The sequence below is a fragment of the Strongylocentrotus purpuratus genome, unplaced genomic scaffold, assembly GCF_000002235.5.
Source record: "Strongylocentrotus purpuratus isolate Spur 01 unplaced genomic scaffold, Spur_5.0 spur5_scaffold_21, whole genome shotgun sequence".
NCBI classification, from domain to species: Eukaryota; Metazoa; Echinodermata; class Echinoidea; order Camarodonta; family Strongylocentrotidae; genus Strongylocentrotus; species Strongylocentrotus purpuratus.
This window is the reverse complement of record NW_022145607.1, coordinates 8127040-8154342: the sequence shown is the minus strand read 5'-3', so window position 1 is coordinate 8154342 and position 27303 is coordinate 8127040. Positions and strand designations below refer to the sequence as shown.

The window sequence follows — 27303 nt, the reverse complement described above, 5'->3', positions numbered from 1 at the left end:
GGGGGGGGGAGAGATCAGATCGCAGCGAGTTGAGTGTATATATAATATAGGCGTGGGGTCCACGGGTTTCAAGGGGCCATAAACCCCCGAAAGCTCGGGGGTTTTAGGCGTATAGGGTCAGATGAGCATATTTTTAATACTTTATTTGTGACACTTGCGGGTCACTAATTGGCGGGTCAATACGTAGAGTTGCGTAGTGTTGCGTAACAACTACGCTGGCCTACGTTACTATATGCTGAGGGACGGAAAGGGGTACGCAAGATGAACGAAAACAATTAAACCTGTTTAATTTTTTTCGCCAGCCTACGCATAAACTATTTCCCCATTAATACGCAGCCTAATTTCTGCGTAGTCGGTACGCCACACTACGGAACTCTACGCAGTTCCAGTGGCTTAAAGAATAACTACCGGTACAGTTGGATCGTTTTTTTTAAATTTTTATATAAGGCCGAATTAAAAAAAAAACATGTTTAGCTTCCTGTTTTTTCGAAAAATGGGAAGGAGGAGGCCCTTTTTTTTTCTTTTTATTTTCTTTCAAAATGGCCGCTCCGTACATTTTTCCTGACATTCAGGCTATTTTTCAAGATGGCGGCCGACAATTTTTTTTTTCTTTTTTAAAATCAGAAATACATTTTAGCAGTGCTTTTCATGTTTTTTTTCTTTCAAAAAAAAATAAATAAATAAAAAATTTCAAAAAAAAAAATAGGAGGCGGCCCCCAAAAAGGAAGCGGGCGGGGACGCTTAACATGTATATTTCTTAATGGCCTGAATGGCAAATAAAGTTCTTGGTGGTTTTAATTTAGACAGTCTCACCCCCCGCCCCCCTCTAGGATCCCGCGGATTTCCGCGGGTCCTGCTAGTTACTATTATATTTGTCTTGTTCAAGTTCATCGTATATTTTTTGTAATAACATTGCAATTGTATTGTATTATGTTTTGCGTGAGAATTTAAATAATTTGAATTGTTTATTTGCTAAAGCATTATTACGACAGTAGATAAATATGTAAATGATCCGATTATGTTTATCATCATCGGATGCCGTTGTTACAGTGAGACTGTTAATGATTACGTATTACTATAACACAAATAACTTTCATTTGGATATCCTCTTCCTTATGTTCTTACATTTTGATGTGAAAACTAATAAGCTTTCATTCCAATGTTTTGTTTCTTTGATTCACGTAGGTCTTGGTGATTCGTGGGGTAGCCGCAACATCTCGACTCTAGATCACATGACCAGGGAACTAGGCGCACATCTTTTGCAGGTAGGTCTATAATAATTTACAACAAGGCATCTGTAATTTAGTTCATGTACCAAATGAAATAGATGTCTAAAGAGAGATAATATTGATTTATATCCATGCGAGTGTAGTGTCTGCTTTATTTGGTGAGATTTGTTTTCAATTTAGTCTGTTGAAAACCCGAACTTTTCATTGTTGTTGTCAATAATAAAAACGAATTAAACGCTATTCAATGCATTTTATATTGATATCAATGGTTATCTCACCTCATCTCGTTAGTAAAATGTCAATTATATAAGACATATCTAGTGAGAAATTGGTAGATATTTTCTATGGATTTTCCTTCCCTCACTTTTTCAAGCTGAACATTTCTCTTCTTTGCCCATCACAGACCCTTGATGGTTTTATCTTTGTCGTCGCTCCCGATGGAAAGATCATCTACATCTCCGAAACTGCATCCGTCCATCTTGGTTTATCACAGGTAAGCAGACTGCTTAAACAATTACAAAGTGACGCTAACATTTGTAAACTAAAATTTCACAAAATATTTGAAAGAAGCTAATGATGAGCAGAATAGTTTTAGAACAGTGGTTTAAAACTAGCTGTGCTTAATCAATAACTCTACACAAAATTTGTTGTTGCCGGGCTAGGCGATTTCTTATGCCGCCCCTCACAATACACGACCCGGACATTTTTCTTTAATTTCTTTCTTTCCTTTTTCTTGGTCTATACCATGGCCTGAAAGCAGAAAAAAAAGTGCTAACACCATGGCCATTTGAAATTGATACTACATGTACATAAAGAAATGTTCCTTCTTCATCTCTCGACTCAATTTTTGAGGCAAGTGTCTTCACGCAGGACCCGTTCAGGTCAGGTGCACTTTATACTTCAGTTAGTGTATTCCCCTGAAAAGTGCAGTATCGAGAGGGTAGAAAAGACGTATCAAAAACAGTGGAACTACGCACCAACTTTAGAGTTTTTTGTCATAGTACCCTCGTCCAAATCTCATGACGCCCTGAGCGAAGAATTGAGTCGAAAAAAGTACAACCATGACAAAGACATCGTCCACCTTTGCTATATCTCTCTTTACTATGTTTACTCCGCCCTCTCACCACCCCCCCCCCCCCCCCCGGTTTCCTTCTCCACCTCTCGATCTCTTTCCGTCTCTCTACCACTCTTTCTCTTGAGGTTCCCTTTCCATACTAACACTCTCTTCTTCTTTTTGTTTTCTCTCATGCTGTCTTTAGTTTCAACTTATCTCATTTCTTTACTTGCCTCTCCATATCTCGTACAAACTTTTGTTCAAACTTTCTGTGTCGAATTCCCAATTATTACTTCATTCCATTTTGCTTTTGGTGACTTTTAGGTTGTCCTTTCTGTAATCTCCTTCTGTGCACTCTCTGTATTCCCTTCTCTGTTTTTGTATGTTGGGGTTGCTTCTACTACATTCAACTTTCAACTTGTTTATTAATTTGATTCTCTCTTGCTTTACTGTCCCTTCGCCAGTATTTCTCATGCTTCCAGTACCCCTCTTCTACCCCCCCCCCCCCCCCCCCTTCCTCGCTCCCCGTCCACCTCCTCCCATGTCATATCTGCCATCAAGCGGACGTCAGACATCCAACAAGTTACATGGTAATGGATTGCTCTCCTTTGTACCCCTATTGTTCCCCAATCCGCATTCCGCTCCAAGGCACAAAACGGGGCCAAGAAAAACCCTCTCTCCATCATTTTTCATTCACCCAGCTCCTCCGTCAAAGGGTAACAATGGCCGACAAAGTCAAAGTTCACTAAAAGTACAATCAGACTGTGGATAAAATGGATCTCTTCTTGGTAACTTTGGCGTTGCACTTTTGAGCTTTTGACCCCTTGGTCTTGAACTTTTTCTTCCGCCATGAGTTTGGCAAACATGAAACAGTTGCAGCCGTTCTTTATAGAGTAAAGGGGTTGTATGATCTAGTTTTTGAAGAGCATTTTTGCGTGGCGAGCGAACTAGAAGTTTGTTTGCTGTTGTATTTGTTGTGGTGTAATTTCGATGTATCATTACCACAGATATGTTTACTCTTATTAGTTTTGCTATGTTTAGAGGATTCTTGGAAATAAGTTGACGGAGACGTGAATACCAGAAGAAGAAAAAAAAGTAAGAAAAGAAAAAGAAACAAAGAAAATGAGTCAGATGGATAGAGGTAAAATCAAATAAGAGAATGAAAGGCAGTTCACAAAATATAGTTCAAGCTGGGGACAGTAAATTATAATAAGAGACACGGCGAGAAAGAATTAAATATATCATTACATAATAATGGAGAAAAACAAATCGTTGAAAGATCAAAATAGCAATTTCTTGAAAGAGTTCCTAAAAGTTATATATGCATGAATACCTCCTTATTTGGTAGTAATACACGTATGCCGAGAGCCAGTGTGCGCTCACTTTTGTACTTTTTTGAGGCCCATCTTGTCTCTTGAACATTACAAATCCGGAATCGCGAAGGGGTAAACAACATAGAAGATTATGTTACGTGAAAATATCAAGTATACATACATTAATAAAGTGAATGCAGTAGTAAGGCTCTCATGCTCTGATATGTTTGAAAGAAGGGATGAGAGGAGAAGATGAATATGTTATGACTTCATTTCAAATGTACAATGTACAGAAGTCTTGGTTTGATTTGATGGTTTGTATTACCTGACTGCTTAGAAAGCATGTGCTTGTAAGTAAGTAACCAGGGGACGACGGCTTTAAGTCCTCTCCGAGGGACTTGGTTATGAGGATTAATGCCTTACCAAAGGCCACTAGCGCATCGACTTGGTTTCGAACCCGGGACATCCCGCTTACGAGACCACTGCTCTACCACTGAGCCATCGCGTCTCCTTGTACTCGTGTTCCTCTAATCACTTGTCTTGATGTGTGTTGTATCTTTCAGGTGGAGCTGACGGGTAATAGTATTTATGAATACATTCATCCCGCTGATCACGATGAAATGACTGCTTTGCTCACCGCTCACCAACCATACCATACACACCTACTTACAGGTATATAATTATCTCTGCTATTATGGTTTATACTAATAATATTGATTAAACATACTTCTGATAACATTTTTGATCAAATTGTCCTTTTTAAAGATACTTGAATGATAATAACGGTATAGATATATAGACAAAGTATACAACTTAAGCATTTATAACAAATAATATTTTAAGCTGTTGTATTACGGTGCAAAAAAATAGAAATATTAATATTTGTCAACTATATTCGTTTCAAAACAAAATCTATGTTAAAGAAGCGGAAAGCACGTTTGATATATGATTTCAATATTTGTAAAGATAATTTAAACAAAATGCTGACGTTAATAATAATACGATTATAATTAAGATTATGATGCATCAGTCGTTATTTTTGTAGAAATATCTATAATAAACGTTATTCTAGATATATTCCAAAATTATTAGATAAAAAGTTTATTCTGAATATTGTACTTCTCCTGTTGAGTTTTAAAAATGCTGAAGAATTTAACCATCTTTATAAAAGATTTAGATTTGCAACTACTAGCATAATAGGGGTCAGAATAGATGTGATTGTAAGACCTGCGATGATGCTGCGATCATTTAATATCAGTTGCAAATACGGGGGATCATCAAGTCATTAGTTTGACATCTTCCATCCAAGTTTTTTACCAAAAGGAAGGGTAAAAAAGAGATTGCATGCACTTAGTCCGTTTCTTTCTCTGCCGACTTTATTTCCAGATTATGAGCTAGAGCGTCAGTTTTTCTTGAGAATGAAGTGCGTGCTGGCCAAGCGAAACGCTGGATTAACATCGGGCGGTTACAAGGTAGGAGATTGAACCATGGATATATATAATCGTAGCATATTGGATGGATTGTAATTGGCCATCCACGTGCATATTTTTTTGTAAACGATCGAGAGCATTCATGGCAGCGTTTCACAAGATGGTCGTAAGAACAAGTTCACCAACATCCCATTGAAATGCATGAATTGTAATTAACAAGTGTTTCAACGGGATGTCGGTGAACTTGTTCTTATGACGGTTTTGTGAAACGATACCCAGGTTGCTAATATCAGATGTGTGAGAGGTATTAACATGGGAATAATTAGAACTGGGGACAACTGGTAGGATAGGGAAAAGGAGGGTGACGAAATGGTGGGGTGTCGGGAGGGGCCAGTGGCAGAAACAGAGCGGTGGTGTGATAGATGCAGAGAGGGAGAGGGTGGAGAGAAATAAAGGAGGAGATTGGGGAAGGGACTTGGAGGAGTTTACAAACGATTATAACCTCTTTTCTTGAGACTCAAAGCTTGCATAAACCCCAATCGAATCAAGTAGCAAACAACTTCTAAGAACAGTGAGAACAGTGTTTGAAGCCAAATTAGGCCCAGACTAATAATTAGATCGTATCATTACGCCTGAGTAAAGCTTTATTTATTCACAATTCACCTTTTCATTTATCAAGTTTATTCTAAAAAAATACTCGTGTACATTTTATTTTTTTAATTATGGGAAAGTCATAAGATATTCTGCTCTTTGCATGTTTTGAAAGTTTGTAGACCTCGTTGAAAGTGTTTTCTAACTTTCCAGCATTTGTGTTCAGTAAACGTTAGTTTACAAAAAAACTTACTTATCGTTTTTATTATTCCTTTCATGTTTGTTTTCTCAAATCTTCCATCTATCAGGTTATCCATTGCCATGGTTACTTGAAGATCAAGCAGTATACCATGGACATCGCCCCCTACGACGGATGTTATCAGAATGTAGGTCTGGTGGCCATAGGACATTCGCTACCTCCAAGCTCACTGACCGAGGTCAAACTCTATAACAACATGTTCATGTTCAGGGCTAGTCTCGATATGAAGCTCATCTTTCTCGATGGAAAGTAAGTACAAGCGGACAATCATGAATCAAACGATGGTCAATTGTGACTGAGCTTAATACACTTTAGTAATATCAAGAGAAGATGGGAAACAATTTTAAAAAGAACTGCTTTACATGTAGTTTTCATTTTTAAGATATCACGCGTTATTGATTTCTTTCGATTGAATACGTCAATTTTCAATAGGTACTTCTTTTGGAGATGTGAACTGGATCTTGACAAAAAATAGAGCTTATGTGTCTTTTATCTTTCCTCCACTATGCTACGAAAATAATATATATATATATATATATATATATATATATATATATATATATATATATATATATATATATATATTTTACTAAAGGCGTCATTAGAGGGACATTTGGAGTGAAAAATGAGTCATTAAGTAGACATAGTGATTAGGAGGACAATTTGGTGTGGAAGGCCCAATTTTGTTATATATCTCTCTCTATATATGTAATTTTACTAAAGGCGTCATTGGAAGGACATTGGGAGTGAAAAAAATGAGTCATTAAGTAGACATTAGGGTTAGTGTTAGGGTTAGGGTTAGGATTTTTATGATGTCCACTTAATGTACTATGTAGGGTTATACACACACATATATATATATATATACATACACATCTTTTTCTGCATCATCATACTACACCGATATCCAAGTCACTATTTTTATGCAGTTTTGTGTATATTTTTTAAAGATTGTTTTGTGTTATCATTTGTCACAGAGTTGCAGTTCTGACAGGGTACGAACCACAGGACCTGATTGAAAAGACAATCTATCATTTTGTACATCCAATGGACATCATGCATATACGATATGCTCACCATACATGTAAGTCCTCACGTTCATCACGAGTATAATAAGACCTATAATATTCCATTACAAAAGAACGATCATTATAGTACAACCATTCATTTATGGTGAGCTGACCACAGACAGGTTTGAAACTGTTCATCTTCTCAAGAAATATTTGTCTCTCGGAGTTATTCGCCCTTTCGTCAACTCCTTCATTCGACCATACTGTATAAATCCCACAAAAATTCAGCAAGGACATCGTCAAGTATAGCTTTCAGAAGTTTTCGATTTTAAACTAACGGTAACCCTTGTAGTACACCTGGGTGCAGAGAAACAAACCTACCTTGCCTAACGACCTAACAACGGACAATGGTTCAAACTCTTACTCCTTAACTTAAAAGGTCTACTTATTGAACACTCTACCACGCTTTCCACAAATTGCCCCCGATGGCTAAAGAAGAATGAATAGATTTCATCATACTATTATCTTTAATCTTTTTGTGCATGTATTTATCTTCACAGTACTGTTAAAAGGGCAGGCGACTACCCGGTACTTCCGATTCTTATCCAAGCACGGTGGATGGGTCTGGATGCAGAGTGCGGCCACCATCGTTCACAATAGCCGCTCCTCTAGACCACATTGTATCGTCAGCGTCAATACTGTACTAAGGTAAGATTGAGTACGATTGTTTGTTTTGTTTGTTTGTCTGTTTTCATTCATTCATTTTGTTCTCAAGCACTAAATAAATCCTTACAAATATGTTCCAGCAGAATTAATGAAATTTGGGCTTTTATTTTCTCTGTTTCAGCAAAATGGAAGAAAAAGAGCTCATTCTTCAATTCGATCAGCTCCAAGCCAAAACAGAGTCGAATTTCTCAGCCGTCGAGGAAAAGACCAGGCCCAGCAAAAGCAAGAAGAAGAGCAAATCATCCAAGTACCAGCCGTACCAAGTCCAGACACCTACCCAGAGCTTGCTCTATCAGGATGCTATGACGGCAGCAGCAGCGGCGAGTGAGTACACTCAGGCCAGGACTTACGGCCAGTATGCAACAGCTTGTGAGGTTCCCGTCCCTACTCCGCAGCTGACGGCAGCGTATCAGGAAGGGTTGGACCGATACAACGCGATGTATTCAGCGAGTTACGCAGCAGGCTACCAGCACAACGTGTACACTGATGGAACGTACGCACCGTACGCGAATTCGTACGCGTACCCGACTGCCGAGGCGTACGCGCACTGCGTGAATGACAGGATCTCGTCGTATCGTGGACATTATAGTGATGATCGGTATTACGGGTCGACGGACGCGAGGAGTTATTTCACGTGGTCGGCTGCGCATGGATACGGGGCAACCGACGCATCGTCTTACGCGGACACCCGCAAAAGTGCGCACTCGTATTCAGGGACAGAGAACCCGAGAAGTGCTCCGAGTACCTCTACATGTTGCAATGATACCAGCGATGTCCGACATTTAGAAACGCTTTCTCAATCCTGCACCTCAATGACGTCACCGAATCATGGCGTTTCCTCCGAACATTCTCACACTGTGACGTCACCAGCACAAACGGGTAGCCCTTCAGGAGTTACGACAGTTTCTCCAAGGGCATACAGCCACGACAAATCGCGGCAAAGAAGGGAGAGTGATACAGTCGCCAATAGCAGCAGGAAGTTTGAGAGCCTGGTACACGCAACAGAGAGACTCGTAAAGGAAGAACGTCATAAACTGAACAGCAGCAGGTTGAATGGTGTAAACACATCTCAAAATGAGGTAACAAACACCAATCACATGGGTCAGTCCGAGACGAGAAGAAGCGCAAGCTCGTCTGAACATTCCTCGGTCAGAAAAAACTCTTCTAGTGCAACCGATAACCGCGATTCGAGAGACCTTCACGACATTTCATACTCGACGCGGACATCGGACCTCAGCCGTCATACATCAACCGACTATAGCGCTAGAAGTACCAGTCCGAGTCGCCGGGCATCATCCCTCCGTAATGGGCACACTTCACCCCCGTCCATAAATGGTACCTCCCGTCTCACTGACTATTATTCAGCCACTAAGGACTCGTCCATGTGCTATTCAGGGAACACGGCTCTAGCGCGGACGTCGACTTACGCTGCTTATGGGACGTCCGAGGCTGCAATAGCGGACCAGTGTCGGGATCCTAAGGAATACCCTTACTTTCACAACTCTAGCACTATGTGTGATCGGACAGGCTTAGGTTGGTATGCAAATGGCACACATCTCAAGGATCTGCACAATGCGTATGCCTACTGAGAGGATAGTTTTCACTTTAAATTCTGAACAAAGGTTGAATTTTTATCCTGAATATTGGGCATTCAATATATTTATGACATGTTCTTACTTTTGTCAGTTGTTATGAATGTTGTAACAATGGGTTTCATGATATCTGTATTGTCGTTTTCCCGGGGTTTTCAAGACTGTTCAGTTATCTTCAACTAGTTAGAAACACCCCTCTACACTCCCTAAACCAAACATTTCGGTTAAATCATTCGCACTGCCATCAATGTTATCAGGGCCTACATATTATATAGCCGGAGTCATTTTTGTTTCATTAGCAGCTTGGAAAGAGGTCACAAACAATCAGACTTTAATTATTTATTGCTTTGCCTCACTCTTTATGAAGGCAAAAAATAGAACTGAATAAATGCTGTGATTCTAACCCACAACTCCAACGTTGTACTACGCTGTCCTTACCGATTGAGCTAACGATTGAGTTTTCATCGTTGCACTTAATGCTCTAAAATGATCCGAGGTTAAAACGACGCTTGGTGATTATTCGTTAAAAAAAATATTATAAAGGGTAATCGTGCCAGGTTACGTTCGGGATCTTCTGGCCTGCCCCAAAAGAAGTCCATTAACATTATTATCTTTTTCGATGATCCTTTTTGAAATGTATTTTCATTTTAATGTTTGTGCATGTGAAGATCATTAATATTCTGTTTCGGGATCAATGAGCAATACATTGATGTCGTAGAAGAATTTGATATACACTTTTCGTGTATAGTATATTATCGGCGTCTTCTTGTCATGGGCAAGAGGTATTCTCATGTTACAATTCACGGGAACGCTAAAATTATCTTAACAGGGTTTACAGATGCAAAAATTATACTGATATTGCCGATGTAGTGATGGGCTATTAATACAGATAGCAAAGTGTAAGATAAATAATTGTTTAAAGGAATTTTTATTGAATTTTGCGTCTTTTGTCAGATAAAAAATGCAAGAAAAACATTCACATCCGAACTGAAATAATTATTGTGTATTGTGTAAGACTGTTTTGCGAATTTTTAATTTCAGTCAAGTTTTTCTTTTTGTGCGTAGCTTGTTTTTAAAATGTTAATATTCTAAGGTGGAAACCAGTTGCAATCCTGTGTACAGTTTTAAACTTGTAGATGTATGTTAGAAAGAAAGCCAGTATATTTGATGAAAATACTCGTTTAATATTTACTTTAATTATTGCATGAAATAAAGAGATGTGTCTTTAAAATGTCTGCATGATAACACCATTAAAATTGATTGTTCCTGAATGGAATTGAACGAAGTGACATCGGTGCTCTTTTTTACATGGACAATGTAAATGTGACTAATTTATGGTATAAAGTTGATATATTTCTATGATCATTCTGTTCCTGTTGTTCTATCCCCGATCTTTATTTTGATATACCCAACATAATATCAAGTAATATTTTCAAATCTCTCTCCTTTTCTCTCTTATTTGCAACGAGACACTAAGTTAATTGTGATATTTACATGTTAGCTTGACATTGATCAAGTTTTGATTATGATTTCAATAGGAGAGCTGCTTTCAAAACCTAGATTAAGTGCAGGAGACGCAACATGTTTGACTATCGCTTAATATGAAAAAATCATTACTTTTTTAGATATAGTTGACCTCAAATGTACAAGGTAAAGATGTTCCTCCAAAATTCACTTGATGGGCAGGTTCGTTTGCAGAGGTGTATCCAAATATTAATAATAGGGGGAGCTTTTGAAGAGGGGGAGGGGGCGTACATCCACTCCATTGTAATCGACGGTGTTTGCTGACCGATTTGTTATTTAATATTTTCGATTGCGAATTTGAGATATTAGCAAACTCGATACATATAACTTACCCCCTAAGAGTGATTTGATATTTTAATAGAACTGAACTAAATTCTTGTACACTGTAATTAGCCGTGATTGTTATTTACCTCTTCATAACTGTAATTTACGGTTAGTTGATTTTTGTTAGGCTCTATCATTGATGTAATGAACATGGATGCATTTGCAATCTGATTATTATCATAGTCGACTGATAAAACGCATAAAAAAGTAAAGATAATGTCTAATATCGGGTGAGCCGTTCCTATATCGTTTTAAAACATGTTACGTTTCGATTTGAACTAAAAATGTACGACCACTTCCGCACCAATCATTACCAGTGCACCCCCCCCCCCTTTTCTCTCTCTTGCTCTCTCTCTCTCTCTCCCTCCCCTCTCTCTCTCTCTCTCTCTCTCTCTCTCTCTCTTTCTCCTTCGCCTATCCGTTTTTCTATATATCTCCCCTCCCTCTCTCTGTCTAGCTCACTTTCACCTTCACTCTCTCTCTCTCTCTCTCTCTCTCTAATATTTGAATGTACCAAGCAAATATATATTCATGTTTGCTAGTTCAATTTTTGTTTCTTTACTTATAACGTATTCAAATAACTATTTCGTCCAATGGTTTGATGTGACTCTCTATGATTATTTTAAGAAAATACATCAGTAATATTTACCTTAATATACAACCTTTGAATTATAGAAACATGCTTGTGTACCATAATTATTTCTGTAAACAACAACAATGACATGAGTAATGAATAACTGTGACGATAATCGCTCTATTTCAGCGCGTTTTTTCTTCTTCATTTTCATGAGAATTTTGACCGGACTTGCCATCCCATAAAGGTAGAATTGAAGCGAGTGTGATGATCGTTTGTGAATAAAAATGTATCATTTTTTCTTCTGTTGACAGAATCTGGAAATATTTCACGCCAGTTTGTGACAAATGAAATTGTATTGTTGTTCAGACATTGGTTATTAAAGATTTAATCACAAGATTAGGATTTATATATGTTGTCCTTTCATTTTACAATTAAATTCTTAGAAATTTCCATTTTGCATTCGTTAAGGTTAATGATACCTACTGTAAACCTCATTACTACTCAACAAATCTTTCTAACGTCAAAAATTAAAATTAAAAAATCCTGACGTTTCGATGATCAGATTTGGAGTAGCCTACAGTCTGAGTATGAACACTTTTGAGAACAAAATTAAATGGACTCTGAAGAAGAAAAAAAACAATTTAAACAAATCTTGACTTAAAATACTTTTCATTTAAAAAGAAAAGTATCTGTCATTCTTAGCAAAACAGGTTATAACATAAGATTCCGAATTAATGAATACTCTTGAAAATAACCATCATCAACAAGATTTAGTTGGAAATGATTATGATGTTTGAGATGATAATGATTATGAAGTTTGTTGATAATGCTGATGATGATTATGATGATGATGAAGAAGATGATGATTATTATTATTACGATGATGATGATGATGATGATGATGATGATGATGATGATAATGATGATGATGATGATGATGATGATGAAGAAGATGATGATTATTTTTATTACAATGATGATGATGATGATGATGGTGATGAGGTGATGGTGATGATGTTCAAAAATGCGGATGACAGAAGTAATGATAATGATGATAGTTGTAGATCAATTAAACCCAAAGGACAAATACCCCAAGAAAATTTACCTCCCGGAAAATACCCCCCCCCCCTAAGGAAAATTACCCTCTAGTACAATAACCCTTGTGTGTGCGTGTGTGTGTGTATGGGGTCGGGTTGGGGGACTCGCACATGGTATCTTTTGGCAATTGTCGTTGGGGGTAATTTTCCCGGGGGAGGGGCAATTGCTCTTGTGGGTAGTTTTCAGGGGGTAATTTCCCAAGGGGTGATTGTCCAGGGGGCAATTGTCCTTATACGATGATGATGATGGTTATGATGGCGGTGGTGATGATAAAGATACAATTAAAATGGTATGTAAAATTATGTAATAAAATGATTTGATAGTGAAACCTCCACCCCAAACAAAAAACAATACAAAAAGTATATACATGTAGTTACAAGGAATTCTCCCATTGTTCTCCCAAGTTCTCCCATTGACTAAATCATGAAACATAATCATATTTCATTTCAAATTTAATTCGTTTCAACATTTCCTTCGAAGAAAAAGCTAATAAATTGTTATAAATGTAGTGCCATGCATTTCAAAGATAAAGGAAGCTGTAATTCCAATCCATGATAGTGTTGCAAAGAGATGATATTGCTCTAAATCCTCTTCAGAAGTACATGTAGAACATTAGATGATATTTTATGACGCCTTGCAACTATTGCATCGTACACCAAAATTCATACCAGTGATTTCACCACATGATGGCGCTATTCACTCATTAGTTTTGCATTTATTGTAAAAATTTAGAGTTAAAATTAGACTCATTCCATATTATTTTGTATTTGATACAATTACTATTTGATTCTTTAGTCTCTTTTCACTATACATATTCATTTCACACATTTGCTTATGCATTTACTCAATTACTTGACCCAATTCCTTCCTCCATTCATCTCCTCTACATACCAAGTCTTCCATCTCACCTGGTATGTTCCTTTGTTCTCTTCTTATTTTTTATTCATGAATCTTGTGTGAATGCTTTAGGTATTTCCACTTCTTACTTATCATTGGTTCTCTTCTCCTTTCCCTTTTGAATATTCAGTCTTACTCCCAAATCCTATTTTGCTATTGGTTTATGATGTATTTCATGTGAATATACTTTGCTTAAGAATGTTCAGTAGGTTGCTGCATAGCAGCCTACAATAAAAGACAGACAAACCTGCACTGGACATGATCTGCTACTTTTACGTTGGAGATTTAGGGACAGGATTTAGGTGAGTTTGGCAGTGGTTTTTGGATGATTGGTGTTTTAGAGATATATTGGTGAGAGGTTATTTTAATTAGTTTACAGTGACATGAATTTTAAAGATAAAAGAAGCTGTTATTCTAATCCATGATAGTGTTGCACAGAGATGACATTGCTCTAAATCCTCTTCAGAAGTACACGTAGGACATTAGATGATCTTTTATGACGCCTTGCAACTATTGTATTGTACACCAAACTTCACACCAGAGATTTCACCACATGATGGCGCTATTCACTCATTAGTTTTGCATTTATTGAAACAGTTTACATCCGAACGTTGAAATCATGCCGTGCTTGTGGTCATGAGATTGCCGCTATCATAAATGTAAAAAATAAAAATGTCATGTCTAAAAGTCTGTTTCTTTCTCAATATTTGTACATTTTACCCTATCGTTTTCTTTAATAATGAAGCTCTTTCTTAAAGGTAATACAAAGTTTTAGTATAGGGTCATGAATTTGTTTCAAATGAACATATTGGAAGCATATGCGATTTTACGATATTCAATGATCGTTGTCACAATCGAGTCTAAAGTGATGAAATTGTAAATGATAAACTTTTTATGTTGTATAGCTCCCTCTCAAGACTGATATTACTTTATCTTTAAAACAATGTTGTTTCTTGACTACAACCGACCGATTTGCTATTAGTCCCGTTTAAAAATTATGTACCAGAACTGCATACTCTGATATTTTGATGGTCGCAGCTACTATGGAACGGCCTTAGGCACTTTTTGAAATCTTGATTGTTCAATTTCTGGAAAGCAGAAGTGTTTTAGGGGCTAGAATTTCTAATGCTTACAATACATCCACCGGGACATCCAAATATATACCAACATTTTAAAGAAATACTATTCATCAAATTTTCAAAAATTCCCCAAACTTTGCATTACCTATAAGTAATTACATTTTGTAAGTGCACCGATAACATATTAGCAGTTTCAAGTGTAGTTAACTGAAAAAGAACACTTCATTAATGGGCAAGTTATTGTCAAACATTATCTCTGCCTTCAACAGGACAAACAAAATAAAATTATTCCATAATGAATAAGAAGTACACATAGAGAGTAAATTCCTTACTCATTCATCAATTCCAAGATTCCAGTCAGCCTCCATACATACTGAGCATAGAGAGGAAAGTCATGGGAGATATGAAGAAGACTGTCCTCTAGTCTCTGCTGTACATTCGTCCTAAACCCCTGTTCCAAGCTTAGTTTCCGTGTTTGGTTACCAGTCTTACCTCTCACTGATTTCCCTCTCGCATCCTGACCTTCAGTGTTATCATCATCATCACAATTTGGAGATGGTACGTGTCTTGAATGTTCACCAGAGGTAGTTCTGTTTTGAGATGATGTCTCCTTTTTGCTAAACAAAGTTCCTTGACCTTCCATACAGCTTCCCTTAGAAGATGATGCATCTGATGATGATGTCTGTACAGAAACAAGAATATCTTCCATTGTAGAGAAGAGGAAGAAAGAGTTTTCAAGAAGCTGAACATCTAGGTGGTTGCCATGGAGACGGATATTGCGTAGGGAGGTGGATACCATCTCAAGTTTCTCCAGAATGGCGGTGAGGATGGTAGGAAGGAGATGAGATGATTTTGAGAGACGAAGGAGGATGCAACAGGATTCTCTCTGAGAGTATGTCTAAAATGCAAACAGAAAACAAATTTGTCATTCCTTGTCGTAAAAAATAGAGAATTGAATTATATGATATATATGTTTCCAAACAGAATATTGATTCGTTACATTACATTGTAACAGAATATTGATCTACATCAATGAAGTCTAATAAATACAATACAATACACATCTGAAAAGGGAAAAGGGGGCTCATGCCCTTTGTGCCCCCCCCCCCCTTCTCAATTCACCAATGACACAAGAGAAATCTAAACATAAAAGGCCAAGGCAATACTAGGGAATAGGTAGAAATGGCAGTCTCTGTCCATCCTTCTCCCCTGCTCCTTGCTGTTCTACATCGACCAGGAACCTCCTCATTATGTTTGTATTAATTGTAAGTGCTCACAAGGGATCAGCTTCTGATTTTTCTTGGACCTCCAGTTATGTACGCAGTAAGTTTTTACGTTTCATATATTTGATATATTTTTGTTATATAAACTGCTTTTCTGTGTAACCCTTCATAACTGAATAAAAAATAACTAAATGAACATATGTGAATTGAATCTACTCACATTGCATATCTTGGAATTTTCTATCACCGCATCTAAAACACTCTTTACCAGCTCGCCTACCAGAGAGACTACATCATCCCTGCATCCTGAAGGTAGTCTGGTATCCAAGGTCTTCACGATAGCATCAGCTGCCTTCTGCAGCATCCGAGATGACAGATGATGACATGGGGCCTTTCCTATGAAAGAAATGAGAAGGGAAAAAAACATGGTAAAATAAGAATAGAAGTCTGTATTTACATAATTATATAAGGACTTAACTTTCTGATGATGTATTCATGAGTTACAGATACAGCTGTCAATATATTAGTTATCACTGTACCTCTTTGGCTTGACATACGAAACCATTGAAGAAAAGTTATCAGTAATCAGAATTATTGCTTTTGAAATAGGAAATAATTTACAACACTAAATAAGTCACGAGTCTGCCTGAAATATAGTTTTGCAGAACAATATATCCTTATTGTGTTGTTTAATTAATGTGAATAATTTTTCATTCTCAATTAAATATAAACATAAAATCATTGTTGTATGTCTCACCATCAATAAAAATAGTTTGCTTTAAATCTAAAATGTAATTAAGATGTTTTCTTTCACCAATTTGTGTTTTAATTTTGTTTATTCATATAGAATTTCACATTAGAAAGAATATGCTGCCTTTAAAAAACCATACCTTTTGATTTTCCTGTAATGTATTCTACTGCAAATTTCACGCTGTTGACTATGATCTCTGATGACCTTTCCATGACCTTTACGTCATCATCTGTCCTGCTTAGTGTAGAGAGGGTCGAGAGACTGTGAAGGAATTTTGTGTTTCTAGAGAGCGCCATCTGGTGATCAATGTGATGGTATTCTTCTGATGATGAAGGGGGAGTGAGGAATGCTGGCTCATCAGTGTTTGTTTCACTGTGACTGTGGGAAGTGTTTGCTGCTTCTCTCTCTACAGAAATAAGACATTATTAAACAAAGATAACTATCAAACAATTGCTCATGAAAGAAAAACAGACTGTGTCATAATTTTCGATTTTCAATGCATAAAGTTTTGCATTCAATTAAAAAAACATGATGCAAAGATCTTCGCCCAAAAAAAAAAAAAAAAAAAAAATCAACATAAGGAAATTTCAAATAGAAATGTGCAAACATTAGTGTTGAAGTATGCAATCTGAATGGGATTTCTATAGACTGTACAAAAGGAACTAAAGTTGATTTTTCCAAAGTGTTTGCAATCATAATTATTTATGATAAAATGCTAATGTGCCTTGCTTTTGTCAGTCTGTAATCTGACTGGGTTGCCAAGTTTGCCATTTTGTCCTGGGTACATGTATTGCTTCATTAAAAATTTGTCTAAATTACAGATTTGCTGTGGAAAAAAAATTGATGCACAGCATAGCCATTAATAAAATTCACAGTAGGACACAGAAAAGAATTTTTTAAGTAGGAATGCATTTTTTTTAAATATGCATGATGAACTTACCATTTATGCTGTGAGGAAGAGAAGTTTTTGTTTTCGCCAGCAAGAGTTCCTGTTTAGTCTTTAGTAACTCCATCTCCAGATTATTAGCCTTTGCTTTCCATGAATCTTCTTTCTTTTTTAGTCTCTCAGCCAGCTGTTTGGCATAATCTTTTCCAGACATGGTGGCAGGTTTCTGCTTGATGATGGCAGTAGCAGCGGCTACCTTCAGCCTGTCCACAAAGGATGGGTCTAGCTGAATGTCATGTGTTTCTTGGGCTGCAAGGGAGCTAGGTTCCCCTGGGGCTGAGTGTGTAGCCTCCATCACTATTTCTTCCTTTAAAAAAAAAATATATAAATCCCAATCACAATCATTTGTTTTTATTCTGTTTTTGTAATAATAATAATAAGATTGCTTACCATTATTCTAGTCTACTCTATAGTCTAGACCCCTACTTCATATAGTTAGTCAGTAGTAGATCTAGAGTCTAGTACTAGACTAGGTCTAGATAGACCTAGTAGATCTAGGCCTAGACCGAATTTTCCGTCTCTTTCGTTCGTTAGCCTCTTATTGGGGTAGGGTCGGCCGGCTCTCTCTTTAGAGACGGAAACCGTCTATACACATTCCCTTGATAACGCCACGGCCATTTCAGGTCGTAGCGTTCTGCCCCCAAAATCCCCCAAAATGTCATTTTACCTCATGCATTGATTATTTAAAATTAGGAGAAGGTTATACTACATCGGTTCCACTTACCAACTTGACTGAAATAATCCGTTTAATGGTCCCTTTTAAGGAAATTATGGGTCAAAATCGACATCCATGTTGAAATCTTGCAAGCCGTGTTAAACTCTCGCTGCGCACGGAGTCATCTAAATCAATCTCATCCCTTCTAGTCTACGCCGAAGGCAAAACGATTATAAAGGAAAAACTGTGCGCCATCTACACGTTCGTAATGGCGTTATCACAGTTTTTCCTTCATAATCGTTTTGCCTTCGGCGTAGACTAAAAGGGATGAGATTGATTTAGATGACTCCGTGCGCAGCGAGAGTTTCACACGGCTTGCAAGATTTCAACATGGATGTCGATTTTGACCCATAATTTCCTTAAAAGGGACCATTAAACGGATTATTTCAGTCAGGTTGGTAAGTGGAACCGATGTAGTATAACCTTCTCCTAATTTTAAATAATCAATGCACGAGGTAAAATGACATTTTGGGGGATTTTGGGGGCAAAACGCTACAACCTGAAATGGCCGTGGCGTTATCAAGGGAATGTGTATAGACGGTTTCCGTCTCTAAAGAGAGAGCCGACCCTACCCCAATAAGAGGCTAACGAACGAAAGAGACGGAAAATTCGGTCTAATCTAGGCCTAGATCTAGATCTAGACCTAGATGATCTAGAATCCTCTACCAAAATGCAATTAAAATGTGTTAATAACGTCCTTTTCCTATTAACTGTTAGTTAACTTAAAATTTCTCGGGGCTGTGATGTATTATGATAAAGTAATCGCAGGTTCTTCTGTCTATTCGCAATACCACATGTAGTTTTCAAAATATTGACCATCCGCTCTTGACTTCAGCAGTAAGTAGAAACATGGATGTCAACAGGTGGGGCTAGTCTAATAAAACTTTTTTGGACACATTTATTAGTAGGAAAATGTCATCCTTTATAAGCCTTGATGATACATAAAAAGAGAAAATATATGAAATTACCCATCATTATATTGTTAAGGCTGAGTGACTTACCTAATTAATCGTATCCTTGACGTAAATATTCCGCTTCTCAAGTTCTTTTCATTCATTGCCATTGGCCAAAAGTTTTCCAAGAATATCTAGCAAACTAAAAACGACGCGGAATATCGGGAGGTCGTGGTCACGGTGCCCTCAAACAAGCAAACAGGAAAACAAAATTCGCGGTCCTATTTCAATGTTTGCAAGTAATCCTGGTAACGTTTGATGCAAAGGTGCAATTACGACAGCATAATTGTCCAGAATCGAACATTCTCATATCATGTGATGTTGCAGTACTGCAATAATGTAATCATCCTTTTATTCAAGGCTATTCGCCTCCTATCGTGATAATACAAAACTGAGTAGGTCTAACTAAAAATCTCACGATCTATTCTGCTTCATGGTATAAAATAGGTTGCTGTCAAAAATTGAGTTGTAATGAATTGAAATATATAAAGACAGAAAATGTGAAGAGATTGATATACTTTACTCAAGACTCAAAACACTACAGTAATCATCTTTACAGTAAAACCGTGAAGACAGGTTCTCTTGTTCCAGGGGAAGCGGATCTAGGAGAGGGGGGTGGGCTTCATCTTTTTATATTTTAATTGAAACATGTTTCATAATCCTTGAAGGTAGTTTGAAATAATATGCTCATCCCGACAACTTTCAAAACACGCCCAGCGGCCCCCTTAATACGCCTATCACGACGGTCAAGTATGTAGCCCGAGGCAACATCTTATTCATTCTCTCGCCACAAGAAGTCTAGATCTATCACAACAATTGTAGACAAGAAAATAAGACGAGGAAATCGGCTGGCCTGTGTGTCATCGTTGGATCGGATGAGCTGCTAGAGCTCAATCGCATGCAATGCAAGGAAGCCATGTCCAAGTTTTCAATCTCCGGTCACTCAAAATTATTATGGTGTATGTATGATTGAGTTGATGGTTAGCAGAGTGGCAGATGGAAGGGGGAAAAGAAGTTCACCCTAGCTCTGGCAAGCACATGCCCTCATACCCATTACATGTGATTATTCTTGGGTTAATACTTTCATCCATAATGTCCTAGGCCCACACATGCCTAAAAATATTAACTGGTTGCTTTCATGGAAATGACAGAGCTAAAGAACAAACAAGCAAACAAGCAAGCAATATACACTGGAATCTTAAACGTATAACAATCCTTGAAGTTTCCTTTTCATATTAAGTTCGTGCTGATCTATCGTCGTCGTCATAATATGTTTTCATTTTGTTCTAAAATTAATTTTGCAGCATCAGGAGAAGAAGGGGAAGATATTGGAAGGTAAAGAGAAGAGGAAGGGAGAGAGAGAGAGAGAGAGAGAGAGATGGAGAGAGAGAGAGAGAGAGAGAGAGAGAGAGAGAGAGAGAGAGAGAGAGAGATGGAGGGAGGGGAGGGGCCGGTCAGAGATATACATTGATTTTGTCTATTTTTATTGTAATACTCCTTCGAATGTCCTTAGTTCACCTTCTCTGGCCAGGCAGTAATTACGGGGAGGCAGGAGGAGGTTCCCCGTTCAAATGGTGGGCTAATGAAAAACAAAAATAATCAAACAAAAAAGGGAGAACAGAATGAGGAGTTAACATGCATGGACAAAGATGTTACGCCCCCTAGACTACCTTCTTCTTCTTCTTCTTCTTCTTCTTCTTTCTCTCTCTCTCTCTCTCTCTCTCTCTCTCTCTCTCTCTCTCTCTCTCTCTCTCTCCCTCCCTCTCTCTCTCTCACGTCACTCACCTAGTAAGAGTTTAGAGTCAAGCGGGGGGGGGGGGGGGTTCTCTATACTGTCCTTGTGATACGCCATTGTAATATGTGCAAACTTTCGCGCGCTTACTTCAAACGTGTCCCTTATTCGTATTTCTGTCGTGTCATGGTATTGACCTCAATACACATAACCCAGATGAGATTCATTAACATATACATACATAGAACATCAAAACAAATTCGATAACTTTGTTTTCACAAAACTAATATTCCGAAGTCAATTTAGATTGTCTTTCCTTAGGGAAACTTGAGTGACCTCGTATAAACATAATAGGCCCCTGCTTTCATTAAAATGCCAACATTAATTTCTCACGTTCTTTCACCACTCCCAGATTCGGTAATATGTCTTTCCAACTGAGATTCCGAAAAGTGCATACGCGTTTTGCGAACTCTCGGGTTGTAATGAGAAGTGATTATCTTTAAATATTTAAGATTAACCTTGCCTGTCATTAAACCACGTTTTACGTTAATCCGTCTGCACAGCCAATCAATGTAGCTGTCTTGTCACGATATCAGAAAATACTATTTAATACATTCTCATTTAGAAACAGATAATTGATAGACACCAAATACATTTTTTAAAGTTTATTATAATACGGCTCGGAAAGAAAACATCTACAAATATCTTGTAAATATGAAAGTACAAAATGATTTGGTTCGTTGTTATAACGCAGGTAACATGTGTTTCAAAAGATACACACTTTTTAAAATACCAAATCAAAATTATAATGGTGAATACCAAATTAAAGGTATTTTATATCTAGTGATATTGGCTAAAATGGATATCAGACAATAACATTTGTGAGACTCTAAGCTAAATTAATCGAATAGTTTTAAAAACTCTAACTGGGAAAAAGAGTACAATAAACAGTACATTCTAAACAATTTTATTCTAGTCAAATGTATAGATTGAAAAGTGAACTTATGAATTTTACTGTGCTTTGCCTCTTCTACAACGCGTAAACATCCTATGCTCTGCACATTTTTTTTTTTTTTTTTTTTTTTTTTTTTTGGGGGGGGGGGCATATTTTTGCTTTGTTCTCTTTCGAGATATTAAATTAAGGTATTCTCAAACTAAGACAAGAAGATGGGGTAATGGAAAGATCGCCATGTTTTGGGGATGACATCAGCAAAACCTGGTATACTTCAAGAAAATTATCGGCAGGATGAGAAAGTGCCTTATTGCATTAAACGAAATGTTTCGCTTCCTTGCAAATGGATATCTTATTTAATATACCTCTCCACCATATAATTATAGCAAACTCAACTCCAACACAGTATACGAAATAAGATAGAATGAATGTAAAGTAGAGGGATGGGAGAGAGAGAGAGAGAGAGAGAGAGAGAGAGAGAGAGAGAGAGAGAGTATGTGTTACAATGCTTAAGTATGTCCGTCTGATCCTCGCCGTGACAATGTATACTTTCTTAACTTTACTGGAGATATAATTGACTTCATGACTAAGGACCACTTCTAAGCTTTATTTCAAACTTTCAACTTTCTATTTATATCTTATTTTCTGCTTTCATACGTATGAACTTTAAACAAGTGTTAGATTGCACTTTCAACATCACTTATTGTTGATAGAACAGAACGATCTTGAGCTAATTATTGTGTGCAAACTGTTATTTTTTTGTTGCTATCAAACCTTTTTTTAAATTTTATCCAGGTTGTAAAGTGTTAATATATATATATATATATATTATATGAAGGGATTTTTGTTAGGGATTTAAGTCATCAAAACCGAAGTTCTGCGTTAAATGAGCTATTAACTGACAAATAAGTTTCCAATTATTTACATCACCCAAATCTGGTATATAAATGAAAAATGGAAAATTAGAACCACTTGACGTAACTGATAAAATCAAATTATAACGGAAGAAACGATTAAGAGGATAAGGGTCTGTGATAATGCTAACGATTTTTGTATTTCATTCAGGAAGTTATATCACCAATCCGTCACCGTTCGCCGACATCTAAAAATGGTGCAGGCCTTTTTAATGACTCAAATCTGGCGTTATACATAAATATGCATTTAGTCTACACTTGTGTGACTCAAAATGAAGGAAGAGATAGACAAACCGACGGAGATAGAGAGATAGAGAGAGAGAGAGAGAGAGAGAGAGAGAGAGAGAGAGAGAGAGAGAGAGAGAGATTAGGAAGGGATGGTGCAAACAGACAGAAGAGAGATCGACATGATCAGGGGGAAATAGAAAGGGGGACAGAGTGGGACAAAGTCAGGGAGAGAGGGGGAAAAAGAGACAGAGAGTGAGAGATAGAGAGATAAAGAAAGAAAGAGAGAGAAAGAAGAAAAAGAGAAAGAGAGAGATAAAAAGAAAGAAAGAGAGAAAGAGAGAGAGGCATTTAGGAAGAAAGGCGAGATCAAAAGACCCCATTCTCACTCACTTCGTTGGACCGGTCTGCGCTAGCCCGATTTAAGCTGGAGCGGACAGAGAGAGAGAAAGAGAGTTCTATGTAGAATTGATGGCTCACAACTTGAAGGGTAAATTTGCATGGTAGTATATTTTGTAATGCTATTCTACATAATTCTTAAACTGAAGGGGGAAATAGATAGGCCTAAACCCTCCCTTCCTCGCGAAGACAAAGGCCTATTAAGATTAAGCCTCAACAAGAGATGGGTCGCAGGGTCGGTGCCCCCTTCCCTGAAATCTCTAACCTGAATTGATAAACCTACTCTGCAACATGAGCACGGATGTTCATGTGAAGTAATAACAGGATTTAAATCCGACCTATACCTTATTGTCTCATGGCTCGTTTTTACTGGCTCCTTCCTCGTCAGACAGTGTCACTAAAATACCGTACTCCAGTTTTTTTTTGTTTCTCCGTGTGTGAATATAAACGATATTTTAGCGTAGCAGGTGTCATAAGATTAACACCTTCATGACAGTGACAATGATTCGAGAAGATTAACTTTTGACTGGGGCATCAATTCAGGGGGAAGGGGATGGGGACATTAGCCCACTCCAATCCCGAAGACATATTGCTACTTCCGCATGCACTAAATTAAATATACCCCCCCCCCCCCCCATGGATATAAACTGAACAGGTGCATCACGAGTGAATATCGAATTTAAGTTTAAAAATTAACTTTTTTTAAAGTCCGATTCTTCAGCTAGCTTATAAGTGCTCCCATTGACATTTTATTGCCATGGCTTTCGTGTCTTAATAAATTAATGTTACACAGAATGACAGAGTCCCCTGCATTTTGGTGAAATACATAGATATAACAGAAACTGAGGTAGTATAACAGGGAATGTAGAAAATAACATGAATAAGAAACAATCTATTGTAAGAGACGGGTGAAGAAAAACAAATGTAAAAGTAGGAGAACGTTTTCAGAGCCTTGAAGAACCTCAAAGGGATTACCCGGATATTCAGGTCTTTGCACACGAAACTCTATGCGGGGGCATTACCCCACATCTAGAAAACCAAGAGGCGTAGCATGCGTCCAGACGTTGAGGGGGGTACTGAAATTATAGTTTTTTTAGGAGGGGCGGCACCGGTCTTACTTGGGTGTATGAATTGAACTAACAAGGCCGTTGATGGGGGGGGGGGGGGTGTTTCATTCAAGTCCGTTTTGTCCACTCTTTCATTTGTCTTCCCTTTTATCATTTTATCTCTCCCCATCGGCTACTGATTTGGGAGGAAAGCGTCTGTCTATTTTACCCAGTTTCACTTCTCCCTCTCCATTTCTTTCTTTTCTCGCTTTTCCTTTCCTTTTTTTCACCACTTTATTTGAGGGCACGTGCCCCCATGTGGTCCCCTGTAGCTACGTCATTGAATAAACCTACGGCTCATTTAAGATTAGAAACCACCTCTTTACGTGGAAACCATTTTGATACTAAGGCAAATAAAGGTCACTGCCGTCAATGGGAACCCAAAGGTTCCTCAAAATAGAAGAAGATGACAAATTATTGAGGTAACATTGTCAAAAATATCAAGCTTTGGAGACACACTTTGTGAGGAGTATTAAAGAAAATCGGAGCGAACTTCTAAAACTGCCGGAAATCAGCGAGCCAGTAGCCCAACTACGGATGGGGATACCCCCTCAGACGCCCTGTCCTTCATTATGAATTGTTGGTAGTCGAGTTATAAATAAAGAACTCTTCAAGTATCTATTTGTGACTTCTCATAAAAGGAAATAAAATGCATCCGTGGAGTAATACATGCACTGCTGGAAGCATCTAATTGTCCTGATTGAAGTATGACTGTATTTTTTCTCACTTTTTCTCACTATTTAGATTAACAAAAATAAAAGAAAACGGGAATAGAGAGAACAGCTAGAGAAAATCCATGTTGTGGACGACTTAACAGATACAGCTAAAAGCGGAAGTAATGTAGTAGTGATGACATTACGTAGTGTTGACATACAGTCAAACATCACACATGAAAAGGAAATTAATAGTGAGGGTATCTTATGCGAAGTCTAAGGGTGGGCGGCGTTTCCCGGATGTTGAATCTTTAAGGAATCCCATACAGACTTGCGTGCAAAGCCAAGGCTGCAACAACAACTCACTGTATCAAATCATGGACCATGATCAAATACAGTCAATGACATTTGGGTATACCGAGGGCGTTTGAGAGTTAATATCTGATCTAGACAAAATTATTACCGATTTAGATATTATTTTTTAGAAAGGTAGATACATAGGTAAAAAGGAGAAAGAGAGGGGAGAGAAAGAGGGTGAGATATACTTATATAAGTAGAGAGAGAGTGAGAGATAGAGTGAGAAAGAGAGAGAGAGAGAGAGAGAGAGAGAGAGAGAGAAAGGGGGAGAAAATAGGGAGACAGAGAGGGAATTGAATACAAATTAAATAAAATATAAAATAGAAAGAAGAAGGAGAGACATAAGTGTGTTTGTTTGTTTCTGTGTTTTTATATGTAGACTAGAGCTTGAAACCTCGTACCTGCATGAAGAACAAGGAAAACATCTAATTGAAAGAAAAAGTTTGTAACCAAAAGATAATCTATTATAATATTCATAAAACCAAACATGTGGCAATAAAGAAAGTTCTGACTGATTGCCAAGTAAATCAACCAAACAACAACATGCTATATTCGTAAAATTGCAAAAGCTGACAAGACAGTGGTGTAAAACAAAATGCGATAAAAGAAAGTTTACAAAGGTTTACAGAGTTCTTTTTACCTTCTGCTCAAGTATTCAGTTACAAAAATACTAGACGGCTGTTGAAGCCTTGTAAAATAATGTATAAGAATCGACCTGTGGACAAAATCTATTTAGAGACGGACCTGGACATGAACGTAAGATCCGAGGGGGGAACTTAAGACTTTAAAATCCAATAAAAGTGGGGTAGAGTATCACTTAATTAGGGGGAATATCGTATAATATCAACTGGAGAACGTGGACTTAGACTGGGCGTGAACCGATAAGTGTCATTTTTAAAGTTTATCTGTGTTTATTTTTCCTGAGTCATGGAGCGCGAATGAATGGCTTTAAACGCCCAAGATATCACTTTTACTCGACGGATTCATGTTTCTTCCTTTTCTCAAAGTTTGTTTTTTCTTCGTGTTGATCATGATATACGTTTCAAATTTATTGTGATGCCATATCGGTGAAATATTTCTTTGAAATAAAATAACAATAACAATGCGTCATGAAAGTCTTTTCATGATTTTTAAGGGAAATGATGACACAGTACACACGATTCCGAAAATGACTGTCATTCCCACCCCCACCCCCACCCCCACCCCAAAATAGTTCTCCATTGATCAATAAGAATCACATATATACATCTGTACGTGTGAATAATGAGTGAAAATCTTATAGAGGATCATAATTAAAACGTATGCTGTCGTTCTAGTTGCCAGCAAAAATCAAAATATTATTCCCCATATCGATGACCCATTTTCTTGCAATTTATTAAATGTTTTTATAGTCCTCAACAGGTACATGCCCCCTCCCCATATCCCACTTGTTGCTGCAGGCATTTTTTTAATCATTATCACAAATGACTATATTTACGGTAAGAATATATAGCTCTTGATCAAATATCTATTATCAACCCATAACCCTAATGAACTATCAATATAAATCTTATAGGTACCAATAGCGGTGTTATGAGGGAGGGAATTCTCAAAGTGAACCCATCATCTTGACTTTCCCAATTTCCTGCCTTTATAAGCTCCGAGGATAGGATCAGAAAAAATGCCGGTGTAGGA

The 27303-nt window shown here is 37.5% G+C and overlaps 2 protein-coding genes across 2 annotated transcripts; one reads left to right on the top strand and one right to left on the bottom strand.

Moving 5' to 3' along the window:
• Nucleotides 1-1181: 1181 nt before the first annotated feature.
• LOC577676 (single-minded homolog 1) lies at nucleotides 1182-10489 on the top strand. The gene is made up of 8 exons (XM_030995270.1): nucleotides 1182-1265; nucleotides 1633-1722; nucleotides 4160-4268; nucleotides 4983-5068; nucleotides 5926-6125; nucleotides 6854-6960; nucleotides 7447-7594; nucleotides 7734-10489. The coding sequence occupies exons 1-8, from the start codon at nucleotides 1233-1235 to the stop codon at nucleotides 9199-9201; spliced, it is 2241 nt and encodes a 746-aa protein (XP_030851130.1). The 5' UTR covers nucleotides 1182-1232; the 3' UTR covers nucleotides 9202-10489.
• Nucleotides 10490-14884: 4395 nt separating this feature from the next.
• Nucleotides 14885-17918, bottom strand: LOC105439489 (meiosis-specific protein MEI4-like). The gene is made up of 4 exons (XM_030995122.1): nucleotides 17618-17918; nucleotides 16817-17083; nucleotides 16147-16322; nucleotides 14885-15601 (listed from the first exon to the last, which is right to left on the bottom strand). The coding sequence occupies exons 1-4, from the start codon at nucleotides 17916-17918 to the stop codon at nucleotides 15032-15034; spliced, it is 1314 nt and encodes a 437-aa protein (XP_030850982.1). The 3' UTR covers nucleotides 14885-15031.
• Nucleotides 17919-27303: the final 9385 nt, after the last annotated feature.